We start from the raw sequence: 12,773 nt of genomic DNA on the forward strand, positions 1-12,773 counted from the left end.
GATATGTTAAGAAAGACAAGCTTTGGAAGACAATAATATTGTGGAATTATCCAGGCTGACAAACTGCCAAGGGTTGGAGCCCTGAATACAATAGGAAAACCCAGGGAAAAAGCTCTGAGGAGACATCCAGGGATCCATTCATTTTATAATAGAGAGTGCCATAATCAAGTATTAGGAATTACACTGTTCACATTGAACAGGTAATAGAGCTTCAAGAGATGATGTGGAAGAATATTGTCTGGGAAAAGTTCTGTTCTAGGCTTTCAGTGCAATTTCCTAGATTAAAACAAGGAAGGCAATGCAATGATTTATCCTCATGAAGGAGACTGAAGAAGAGGTCTCAAGAACGCATTAACCTGCCTCATTATTAATGAAGGGTGAGTGTTTATGTGATAGTTCTCTATGGGATCCCATGAGAGCTCCTGGTGTTGTATTTGCCCCACCACCACCAATGAAAAGAGCATTTAAACAATTTCCTGGGAGCTGCTCCTTACGTATGTTTGCTTTTCAGTCTTTTAGGGAGCAATTGAAATGGAATATTTTTTCTTAGTTATACCCAGAGGTTTCCCACAGAGCAGAAATGAGGGACAGGGAGCCTTCTGTTAATTGTTGGAGTCTCCAGAGAGATTTCCCTTTGTTTAATTGTCTTTTATTTCCCTGGATTCTTTGCACTGCCTCCCTCCTTCCTCTTCTATCCCAGTCCTGGGAAAGGGGTTGCTGTAAGATTTTGATCTTGAAGCTAGAGCCCTGCAATGGTGAATATTGATTGTCCCAAAGGAACCAAAATACTTGAAGGTAAAATTTGATTTGATTTATAGACAAAGTAGGGGAGAAAAAGCCCAGCGGTGTGGTCAGCCCGTGAATTTTGTTGCAGCCAGTGCTGTCGCTTGTTTCTAGGGCTGTAGCTTGTTCTGTACCACAGAGCAGGCCTCTTACCTGCAGCTTCCTCTTAGGTGACTGACGGCGATTTATCACTCTGACTCACCTCAAGCGACAATGACAAGAAAGAAAGTAATGGCAGGGTATTTTGTAACATAAATGTGCTTATCCACCCTGAACGGTATTAGGAATCACAGTCTACTTGCTGGAGTTCCTGTGCGAAGTGGTTCTAATTAGAAGAACTAGGTTTGATTATGGCCAAGAACAGGTGAAATTATGAGAAATGAAGGGCAAGACCGATCTCAGGCGTATCTTCCAGTTGGTAAAGTGACAAAAATCAAATCATTCCAGCATTGTAAAGGATCCCATGTGCTGAACTGTTTTCGGGAATGAGGCAAGGGGTTTAAAGGGCTACCTGTCTTATCTTTGTTTTCTGCTGGGAAATAGAAATGCTATTAAGAGCATTTGTAAAATCTGTTTCATAACCAAAGGAAAACATCTCCCCAAATAAAATGAAATGGTCACAGCCACAGCAGGTTATTCTAGGATTTCCCCTTCATTTATGCTTGAATGCTCCATGGAATTCGAAGGCTCTGGGTGGGGTCAGTTCTCCTTCTCCCCTCAGGAATGCTGCCAGGCAGCCTCCCTATTGTGAGAACTGCTATCAAACTCCTTGAATCTTAGGGTGACGAGGCTCAAAGAGCACATCAGAAGAGAGAGCTTAGGAGAGAAGGCAGATGAGTCCTCACCAGGGACAAAGATCACATTCTTGCCTACAGCATTCCGTTCTGAAGTTCTCCACAGGTTCCCCATTGCTTATCAATGGCAAAACTCATCGTGTTAGGTTCACAGCTTCATTCCCAGTGATCCAATCTACATTTCCCCAGGATTTATCTGTCATCATGACCAACCTCCCTCCTGACCAACCCCAGTATGATCCAAGGGCAGGAGTTTGCCAAAGTAATGCACTCGAGTATTTGTCCTACTGCCCAGCAAACATCCACTGCCCTTGTATCGATAATAATGTGGAAATAAGCAAAGACCATCCACATGAGAAGGAAAGGCTATTTATTCAGAGCATGCTATAGCAAAGGGAGTCAGCCGCTGTCACTCGTGTTTTGACAAAGACTCAAAGGCAGGCAGAAGAGTGGGAAGGCTTCCGCTATGCCTGATTGGAGGCCACTGATGTGGGAAGCTGTAGGTAGCTAACTAGAAGCGGGTATCCTATGTGATGATTAGCAGGGCATATTTGGCTTTCTCTGGTTGGTCCTAAGGTATAAGCCGGGACCAAAATTAGGGAAGCTGTCAGTTATTCATCAAGTCCTGGTCATATTGGGCCAATTGTTACAGAAGTTATTCTTTAGTTTCCTGGATTGTAACTGGAGAGAGCACTCTGACTTTGTTAGTATAACCTACTGCAGGCTGGCTCTCTGGGCTGACTATTGCAGATAGCAGGGGCAGGGTGTGGATAGAGTTCTGCGTTTACATATGATCTGGCCATTGTCCATTTACATATTGCCTCTCAGTAATGAAGCGGAGACAGGGAACACAACCTAAATGGTTCTGGGAAAGGTGTCCTATAGAGAGAAGGCAGCAAGAGAAAGACGTTTCTAGTTTTGCCAGTTACGTCCTCTCGGTCACTATTGGTCATATAACGAGTATTTTAAAAAGGAAATGAATGGAATATGCTACATTTATAAGTGCTATTGCAGATATTTTAACACATTTCATTAAACTAGTAGGTGAAATCAAACATTATTCAAAAGTCTGGTAAAAAGTGGTAAAATTTGCTAGATTGATGAAAAGAATAGGATTTGGGCTGAGTTTAATAACTAGCTTTTCTGATCTGTAACCTTAATACACTGAATATAATTTTTAAAAATCCATAGCAAATCTCTGAAGTGAAGGCTGTGAAAAATCTACACAAAAGCACACATTTATCTAAGTGATACACAACTGGCCACTAGTAAATAGCAGATATATATTTGTTCTCTTCCTTAAAAACGTTAAGACAGTATAGAATAGACCATACTATTGTTTGTAAAAATGAATTTATTAAAATGCTCATAATTATAAAAGAATATTAAAATGCACAGAAATTAACATTAATAATTATAAAAGAATATTAAAATGCACAGAAATTAACATTAATTACAAACTTTACATCTTATGCCACAATGTATGAAAAGCATCATGAATAGTTCTACTTCAGTTAAGCTGCTCATACATTTTTACCCTCTCAAACATAATATGAACATAAAATGGTACAAGAAGTGTTTCAACAAGAGTACATTCTGACCCCCATTGTGAATTAATGTTTTATGAAATTCAAGACACACATGCAATAAAAAAGGGAAGACTTTGGTGACAGTTTATAAGATGGCCTTGTTTAGTTTTAAAATAAAAATGATAGCTTTCCCTTTCTAATGATATATAGCTAAATTATCTGAGGGATGTTTAATGAAAAATCCCCTGAGTATTTGGTCTAATGTTTCAATATGCTAAAATTCACAGGCATTAAAAAAGGATATAACGCTCAGTTTCTCTAGTGGTTAACACTGGACAGGCTGAAGGCTAGATTCTCCCTCTTCACAGGTCCACTGCCACACCCATCAATTTCCCCAGGGCTGCTGCCTCTGAAGCCACTTACAGATGCAGCCACCATTGTCTGCAGACACAGCTCCATGCTTTTCTTTATCACTGCAAGTCAGCCGTGGACTCACTAACACTGTGGATGGCATGGGGAAATGACCCTGCATCTCCACTACAACTCTGCTCTTTTGGGCATCTTAACAGTGTCAGATATTACATTTGGTGCCTTTAAATATGTAGAGGGTTTTTTTTTCCCTCCTGTCCACAGCAGCACATTTAATCTATGAAGAGGATTTTCTCTGCTGGGGCTATGAAAACAAATGCACATTTCTTTTAAGTTCTATCATACATACAGGAGATAAGGTAAAAACATTTCCTTTTCTATGCTGACATACATGGCGAGTAACTGCCAAATTTAAACACTAGGAGATAGTCACACACTTCAGAGAAGAGAAGAGGTACTACAGAGGAAGTGACACCCGCTTCCAGAAGCAGTATCTCAGGAGTGAAGAGAGGAACAGTGGCACTCCCGTCTTGGCTGCGAATGAGAAAGAGTTTCCTTCAGTGGGAAGAAATTCATTTCTCCATCCCAGTGCAGTCAGACTTCATGGGGCCTGTCTTGAACTCTGATTGCATCATTAACATGATCAAGAGAGACAGTGAAATGGGGTCCCGGATCCACTGGGACAATTCAAAAGCCTACAATACTGCTTTGATGGATCCTACATAAATACTTACAAATCATTCATGGCAGGCATTTGAAATCATGACCTAGAGTTACGCTACTTTATTGTAAAAAGCCTCTAAAATCTGAGCTTTCCTTTGCTGCTGGGATTCTGATAGGTTGGCTCCTCTGGCGTTTAACAGCATCCCAGTGAGGCCCATGCAGCATGACGATGATGCAAATCACCTCCCTCTTGTGCACCCAGCACTGACCTGTTACCAGTAGGGGTGAGAGGGCCTGGCTCCCTGTCTTTTCCAGAGCGCCCAGGAGGCCTGACACTTACAAGGCAATAAAGTGAAGTAGACTGCTAGGCTGAGCAAAAGTGAGGGGGCAAGACGTGCATGGCAAGACAGGAGTGCAGCAGGAAGTAATCTCCAGATAATGGTAGGGTTTGTGACCAAACCCTTTTCCTTTATTACTCTTAACTGCCTGATTGGCTCTAGAGGAGGCTAAAAAATCAAATCTAATCTGAGTCTCTTTACTTGATTATGAATAAGCTGGGTATACTCCTGTCTCTAGTACAATCAGACAGTTACATCAAATTACTGGGCCCAGAGTAACAGGATGGAGGCTGCAAGGAAGCCACATTCTTTATGGCAGAGACTTTGGTGTGTTGATCACTTTGGCATATAGAAATAAGCCAATTTCTGCAGACTCCTTGACAAAAGGCACTCCCCACCCAATGACCACAATGAGGGCACTTGCTGTTTCTGCCCATGCACACAGTCGTGCCCCAATGGCTGTGTAGTGAGCCATTCACAAAGGCAGCTGGTGATGTGTAAATACTGCACCTTCTGTATCTAATGAATAAAAGTCAACTGGTAGAAAATTGAGGGGCTTATCTTTTCCAGACAATTACGTTGATAAAAATGTAATTTTAATCATGTGATATCACTGTTTTCCAAGAAACTACACATCTTTAGAAAAGATTAATTATCCAGATCAACATGAGTTAAAATGGTGTTTGAATCTGTAACTTTCCCTGCTTTTGTCATTTTATTCCCTTGAGATCTGCAAAGCAGTCAACATTGATTAGGCACGGAACCTCCTAGGAGTGCTCCTGGAAGATAAAAAGTGTCACTGTGGATTAGGACAAATATGCTTCAAAACCTTGCTATCTTCACTCCAACCTACTAAGAGTATTTTTTTGAGATGGAAAGACATGCTCAAATGAAGACCGAAACTATTTCCTCTGATTAACTGAGGTTTCCTTTCTGGAGGTATTGAAAATACACCTAAATATTGTGAATCCTTGAGTCTAGTTAGCTATTTTTAATCACATGAAAGCTATTAAATCTATAATGATGGTACTGTAAGGAAAAGATGACCCTGGAACAGATCTAGCCAAGTGAAGAAATAAAACATGGCTTAAAAATAAAGGAGATCATGTGCCTGAGAATAGACAGAAATGAAAATAATCAAACAGAAAAAAAAAGAATCCATTCTACTTTAGAAGGGGTGGTTTTTAAGCACACTGAGGGACTTTTTCTGTAAAATTCCAATTTATCAGAAAAAGGTAACATTGAGGTTTTCCGGGTGATAAGTTTTATGCCCTTCATGATCTAAGTTTTACATTTTCCAGTTTCTGCATCGCTAGCTGAAACTGAAAAATAATACATGAGGAAATGGCAATAGTTGAGACTCATATTTGCCAAAGTGATTTAACTTACACATTCTCATTAGTGATTCCTAATATATTTTGACAAAGCTAAATTCCTTAAAGTGCTTCTCAGAACATAAAGCTCTTATTCTGATTTTGGCCGTAAATTGTTATCTACTGCTTCTATCATCCGCTCAGCTATCACCCCCATATTTTTCGTCATATCTTTGAGGTGATTCTCATGAAGAAGCTTTTGGGTTAGGTATTTTTCTCTCTGGATCTTGCTCTTCGTGCGTTTTGATACATCGGGAATTGCATATGAAATGAAAAATTTCACAGAGTAGATGACGTGCTGGGGAAGAGAAGAAGAAAAATGTCACTCACAAAGAAATGGAGGAGAACACCGAGTTCCTTTCATTCTTGCTTGTCATTATGGCAGTTTATCTGGACAAGGCAGTGGACATTTTACACACACATCCAACCGCTAATGCCATTGTGTCTAATCAACAGTGTGGCTCTAGCAGTTACTGTTACTTTACACATTTAAATAATACTATGTGATATGTAGAAAAGTATATATACACACATATAATGGTTATAAAGGATAAAGAAAAAATGAATACCTCAAAAAACCTCCATTAAACTTAAAAACTAGGATGCTGACAATGCTGTTGTATTTTGTGTCTCTTTTTCTAATGGCCTTGCACTTCTCCAAAAGTCAGTGCTATCATATCTGTACAAGTATATGTGTATCATTCTCACTTATTTTTTAAAAAGTTTGACAAAATATGTATATATACCCCCAAAATATAGTCTTGCTTGACTTCACCTTTATGATGCTGCATGCAGTCTTTTGGAAATTGCTGTCTTTGTTTTGGATCAGGTTCTCACTCTGTCACCCAGGCTGGAGTGCAGTGGCATGATCATAGCTCACTGAAGCCTCCTACTCCTGGGCTCAAGTGATCCAGAAGTATGCCACCATGCCTGGCTACTTTTAAAATTCCTTTGTAGAAACAGGGTCTCGCTATGTTGCCCAGGCTGGTCTCAAACTCCTGTCCTCAAGCAATCCTCCCAACTTGGCCTTCCAAAGCGCTAGGATTATAGGTGTGAGCCACCACGCCAGGCCACCTTTTGTTCAAAACTATTTCCTAAGATTGTTATTCTATAAAACTAGTCCACTAATTTTCACTGCTGTATAATATTCTTCTGTGTGACTACACTATAATTTATTTGTTCCCCTATGAACAGGCATTGAGGTTGTTTCCAGTTTTTGTTTTAGGAAAAAAGCTGTTGTGAACATTATTGTGCTTGAATCCTAGAGCATTATCTGCAAGTTTCTCAAGAGTGTGGACCTAGGAGTGGGACTGCTGAGACTCTATGTCATGTGAATGTTCCATTTTATAAGATGATACCAAAACATTTTCCAAAGCAGGTATACCAACTTACACTCCCACAGCAGCGATAGTTTCAGTTGCTCTACATCTTCGTATCATCACACCTTTTTTTTTTTGAGGCAGAGTCTTGCTGTCACTCAGGCTTGAATGCAGTGGTGCGATCTTGGCCCACTGCAACCTCCATCTCCCGGGTTCAAGCGATTCTCCTGCCTCAGCCACCTGAGTAGCTGGATTACAGGTACCTGCCACCATGCCCGGCTAATTTTGGGTTTTGCCATGTTGCCCAGGCTGGATCAGGCTTTTTTTTTTTTTTTTAAACCAACTTAGTGATTATGAAATGGACTTTCCCTTTGGTCTTACTCTGCATTTTCCTGATTACCAATGAGGTTAAACACCTTTTCATTTTTTAATTTATCAATCAAAAATTTCTGACCTAGCAAGGGGAGAGAGATAATATAAGCATAATTAAAAACAAATTATTCATGGTGTTAAAAAGTGATGAGTACTTTGAAGAGATTCTTCTGTAGATTAGTCTGGATATGCCTAAGTGAGCAAACACTTTAAGGAGGTGAGGGAACAAGCCCTACAGATATCAGAAGAAAAGACATTCTAGGTAAAGGGAATAGCCAATGCAGAGCTGGTTTGGAGGAGCCTCAGAATGCATTCGAGAAAAGGCAAGGACGGTGCGGAGCAGGTGACGAGAAGAGAAGTGATGTCTGAGGGGCACTGGGGCGTGGCTGGATCCATGAGGCCTTGTGTGCCACTGTGAGGACTCTGGCTCTGACTCTGAGTGAGAGAGGAAGGGCAAGCCCAGCTAGGAGACTCTGGCCCTAATCCAGGCAAAAAATGATAGTGGCTCTGACCTGGTGGTAGCAGCACAATTGGTCTGAAGTGCTCACTGATATATTTTCAAAGGAAAAGCCAACCAGATTGGATATAGCATTAGGGTTCCAAGGATTCTGGCCTGAGCAGTGTTGAGACGGAGTTGCCATAATCAAGAGGGAAATACTGTGGATGGGAGAGATTTTGGGCTGGGTTGGGAGGAGAACATTTGGAGTGAATGGAGGAAAATATAGGCATGTGGGGCAGCAGATGTGAGACATCTATTAGGGATCCAAGCAGAAAGGTCAGGTAGGCCGTTGGATTCGTGGGTGGAGTTCAGGAGAGGGGTGCTCTGCAAACAGCCATTTTAAGGTCCTTTTAGAATACAGATGGTATTTAGAGCCAGCAGACTCCAGGAGATCATCAACAGACCAAGGAGAGAGAAAAGATGACAACCAAGGGATGAGTCCCAGGATCACTAAGAGAATAAGTGACTGGCATAGAACCTGAGGTGGAATGGCCAGGGACGCAGGAGGAAAGCGTACTTTCCTAGGAGCCCAGTGAGGAGGAGTTTCCAGGGGCAAGTGATGAGGAAAATCTGAAGTCAGATTTTCAGCAAAAATTTGACTCAGATTTTTGCTAAGTCAAATGTTGCTAAGTCAGGTGAGGGGAGGGTTGGGGAAGTGGTGGCTGCTGCTAACTTTGGCAAGAGCAGCTTCAGTGAAGTGGAGGGGGTGAAAGCATGATAGAAAGATAGAGGAATCGAGGACAGCATGTACTGGCAACTCATTCAACGGCGCTGGCCACAAAGAGGAAAAGAGAAGTGAAGCAGGACTGGTGAGGTAAGGATGGAGAGAATTTTGAGATGTGAGAGATATTAGTGTGTTTAGTGATAACGGAAATTATATAGTAAAGCGACAAAGGTTGATGCTGTAGGAAAGAGTTCTTTCATCTATTTCTGAGGTAGGGAATATTTATAGATATGTGGAATTTCTGTGTTATGCCACCCTTGCATTTCCAGGTTAAAGCCTGGTGGCGTGATGTTATCTTTTTGAAATATATTGCTAGATTCAGATTTGTACATTTTTAAAAATTTTGCGTAAAGGTATACAACATGATGTTGTAAGACACATGTATGTAGTGAGCCCTCAACATCATCGACAGGTTCCTGGAAACTGCAACTCCAGGTCCTTGAATAACGTCATTTCCTTCAATGCTGTTTCGTTACAGCATTGATTAGAAAAAACACTGGTTTTGTTAGATGTTGTTGTCTTAAAGTCATGGTTTCCAAGAGCCTAACAAGGATGTTAAGTGAGGACTTACTCTATAGTGGAACAAATTAACATGTCCATCATCTCACTTTACACATCTTAGAAAGATCTTTGCATCTATGTAATGAATAGGGTTGGCTTCATTTTCCTTTCTCTCTTCTTGTCTGATTTTAGGATTTAGGCTACTCTTAGCCTCACCAAATGAGTTGGAGAGTATTTCCTCTTTCTCATCTCTGAAGGCATTTGTATAGGATTGAAATGATCTGTTTTAAAAAGCTTGGTATCACTCCAATAAAAACCACATGGTCTGGTGTTTTCATTGTAGAAATATTTCAAACTTCTGCTGTAATTTAAGGTTTATAGCTACCTTCTTTAGCATTCTGGAGATAGACTACTCTCTTCTGGCTTCCGTTGTTACTGTTAAAAAGCCTACTCCCATTCTCGCCTTAGTTTTCTGTTAGTCATCAGTTTTTTCCCTCTGGTTACTTTCAAGGTCTTATTTTTGGTGTGCCGCATTTTCCTTGCAATATGTGTAAGTGGATTTCTTTATTCTGCTTGATGCATGTCATGCTTTCTGATCTGTGAACTCTTTCATTTCTTTTATCCATGTTCAGCTTAAGTTAGTATTTCTCATTCTTCCATATCACTTAACATCTCTTTCATATTTTCTATTTTCTTATCTCCCTGTGATATATCAGGAATAATTTTTTCAGACCTATCTTCCAATTCACAAATTCTCTCTTCAGATTTGCATAAACTTCTGTTTAATCCATGTTTTTTTCCATTTCACCAATGATTTTATTTTAATTTCTAGAAGTTCCATTTAGTTTTTTCAAAATTGCCTTATAATTTTTAGTTTCTTGCTTTTTAAATTCTACCCATAATTATTTAAATGTTTTACATACAGTTAATTTATATTCCTTATCTGACAGTTCAAACAAACCCTTGAGGTTACTGAGGGTCCAAATCAGTTGTTTCCTGCTGAACCTCACACGTTTTTTGTTTTTTTTTTAATCACCTCTTGTTATTGACCATCTTTGGTTGTGTGCTCATATTTGATTAGCTTGATCTGAGAAAAACCTGGGGACATTTTTCTCCAGAGAAGATACACACTTCTTTCTACTGAGGCAAATGCAGCCCTGTTTTGGGTCTCTGGCTTATCCAGGAATCTCAAGCTCAGTTTTTCCACCTCCCTTCTGACCCAAGGCATGGTCTCCTTGAGCTCCAAGATAGAGGCACTGATGGGTACCAGCTTGCTCTTTGAGACCTCCAGCACTACAGGGGTGCTTATTGCTCACTGCCCTATTAAAGCCCATCACCTAGGCCGGGCGCAGTGGCTCATGCCTATAATCCCAGCACTTTGGGAGGCCGAGGAGGGCAGATCACTTGAGGTCAGGAGTTTGAGACCAGCCTGGCCAATATGGTGAAACCCCATCTCTACTAAAAATATAAAATTAGCCAGGTGTGGTAGTGTGCACCTGTAGTCCCAGGTACTTGGGAGGCTGAGGCAGGAGAATTGGCTGAACCTGGAGGCAGAGGTTGCAGTGAGCTAAGATCATGCCATCATACTCCAGCCTGGGCAACAGAGTGAGACTCTGTCTCTAAAAAAAAAAAAACACAAAAAACCCATCACCTAGTTTTCCCTCTCTCTGTAGATTCTCTTCCCTTCCAGTGGGCTCAGCAATGCAAAGGAATTATCTAGCTGGCTCTAGAAGTTTTGCAGTGGGGATGGTCCACTGCATATGTAAGGACAACATATAATCTACCACAATATCAAAAGGAGAAGGCCAATCACTTCATCAACTACATGTTTAAATAGAAACCTGTGACTCTTGCTGATATGTCAGATACTGACATGAGTCAGATACTAACCGTGAGTTACTTGTCTTCCCTGTTTAATGTTTGGTAGCTATTTAAAAAAAAAAAAAAAAAAGAACTAGTATAAGTACCAAAAATCCAGGTAGTCTACCCCACTTCTTCTCTGCTGATTGGTTTTATTCAGAGCAAATGAAATCCACCTGCCTCAGCCCCTCTTGCTGCTAGGAAAACCACATGCTATAGTTCTGGTCAATGAGATGTAGGTGGAAGTCCACTGTAGGGGCTTCTGGCAAAGCATTCTTTCCTGACAAAAAGGACTGGATGTGGTTAGCATCGCCCTTCTTCCTGCTTTGCATGTAATTTTTTAACTGGAATTTCAGCAGCCATAAGGGGACACATATATGAGAGCAAACCCAAGAACTGGATATACTGCTTCCATCAGTGAACTGGTATTGATTGATTCAGGAGCAACCACAGACTTTCGTGAACTCTATCATATGGGTTGTGGGGAGGGGAATCAACCTTATTTAAGCCACCATAGACTGCATTTTCTGTTTCTTGCAGCTTAATACAATCCTATCTACCATACCAATTAAGCAATTAAACTCTGATACTTTGTAATTTGGCAGTAGTTAACTCACTCTGCATAGGAAGCATAGTTGGCTAGATCAATTACAAATTTATAGTTGCCTTAGTAATTTTTCAGAGCTGGTCAATTTCAAACTCTCCCAGCAATAAAAGTTTCTCACAGGCAGAGATCACATCATCGTACCCATCTTGCATAAGCCCTTTCATAGCCCAACATGCTGCCCAGTGCCCTAAATTTTAAAAAGTTAGTAATGAATGAAATTGAATCCCCTTTGCACATAACATGCTTTTAAACTTTAAAAGCAGATAATGCTCTCGTTAATGAAGTTGTTTGAGTATTTTCAGGTCAATACTGATTAACATATTTCCTAAAATATTAGCAAGTGATAAGAAGAAAGTATCATACATGTTAAGTATGGAGTTGGCAACACTTAATGGAAGGTCTGCAAATACACATCCTTATAAACTGTTTGAAAGCATACTTTTCCTACCTCCATGACAATGATAAAAGCCAGCTTGGCTGCAATCACATGCCAATAGTAGATGTTGTGTTTATACTCCTGGGGGTGTCCAGGTGGGTATCGGAAATCACGATACCTGAAAACAAAATGGAGACATATTGGTAGACAAATCTTTTTGACTGAATACTGTAAACAAAGGCCCCATTTAAAAAGAGGTCATGCCGGGTGCAGTGGCTCATGCCTGTAATCCTAGCACTTTGGGAGGCTGAGGCATGTGGATCACTTGAGGCCAGGAGTGCGACACCAGCCTGGCCACTATGGTAAAACCCCGTCTCTACTAAAAATACAAAAATTAGCCAGGTGTGGTAGCACGTGCTTGTAATCGCAGCTATTCGGTGGCTGAGGCATGAGAATTGCTTGAACCCGAGAGGTGAAGGTTGCAGGGAGCTGATATGGTGTCACTGCACTCCTGTCTGGGCAACAGAGCAGGACGCTGTCTCAAAAAAAAAAAAAAAAAAGTCATATTTGATTCAATGCTCTTTTAAACTGGACATCACATACATTTTCTCTTAAAGCTCAATTTGGTAACAAAGCCCCAAAATAACTACAGTAGTGCCTCATTTA

At 40.6% G+C, this 12,773-nt stretch overlaps 1 protein-coding gene across 4 annotated transcripts in view; it reads right to left on the reverse strand.

The window, feature by feature from the left end:
* Window positions 1-2,913: 2,913 nt before the first annotated feature.
* Window positions 2,914-12,773, reverse strand: part of ANO6 (anoctamin 6) — a 216,179-nt gene continuing 206,319 nt past the window's right edge. For 3 of the 4 annotated variants that reach the window (XM_003825754.6, XM_014347200.6, XM_008951088.6), the window contains 2 exons: window positions 12,180-12,285; window positions 2,914-6,147 (listed from right to left, as the gene is read on the reverse strand). In XM_003825754.6, coding sequence (XP_003825802.1) covers window positions 5,941-6,147; window positions 12,180-12,285 — 313 coding nt within the window. In that variant the 3' untranslated portion in view covers window positions 2,914-5,940. Of the gene's footprint in view, window positions 6,148-10,618; window positions 10,878-12,179; window positions 12,286-12,773 lie in introns of those variants that run through there. The other variant, XM_055095730.2, reaches the window with a different exon arrangement.

The sequence above is a fragment of the Pan paniscus genome, chromosome 10 (genome assembly GCF_029289425.2).
Source record: "Pan paniscus chromosome 10, NHGRI_mPanPan1-v2.0_pri, whole genome shotgun sequence".
NCBI classification, from domain to species: Eukaryota; Metazoa; Chordata; class Mammalia; order Primates; family Hominidae; genus Pan; species Pan paniscus.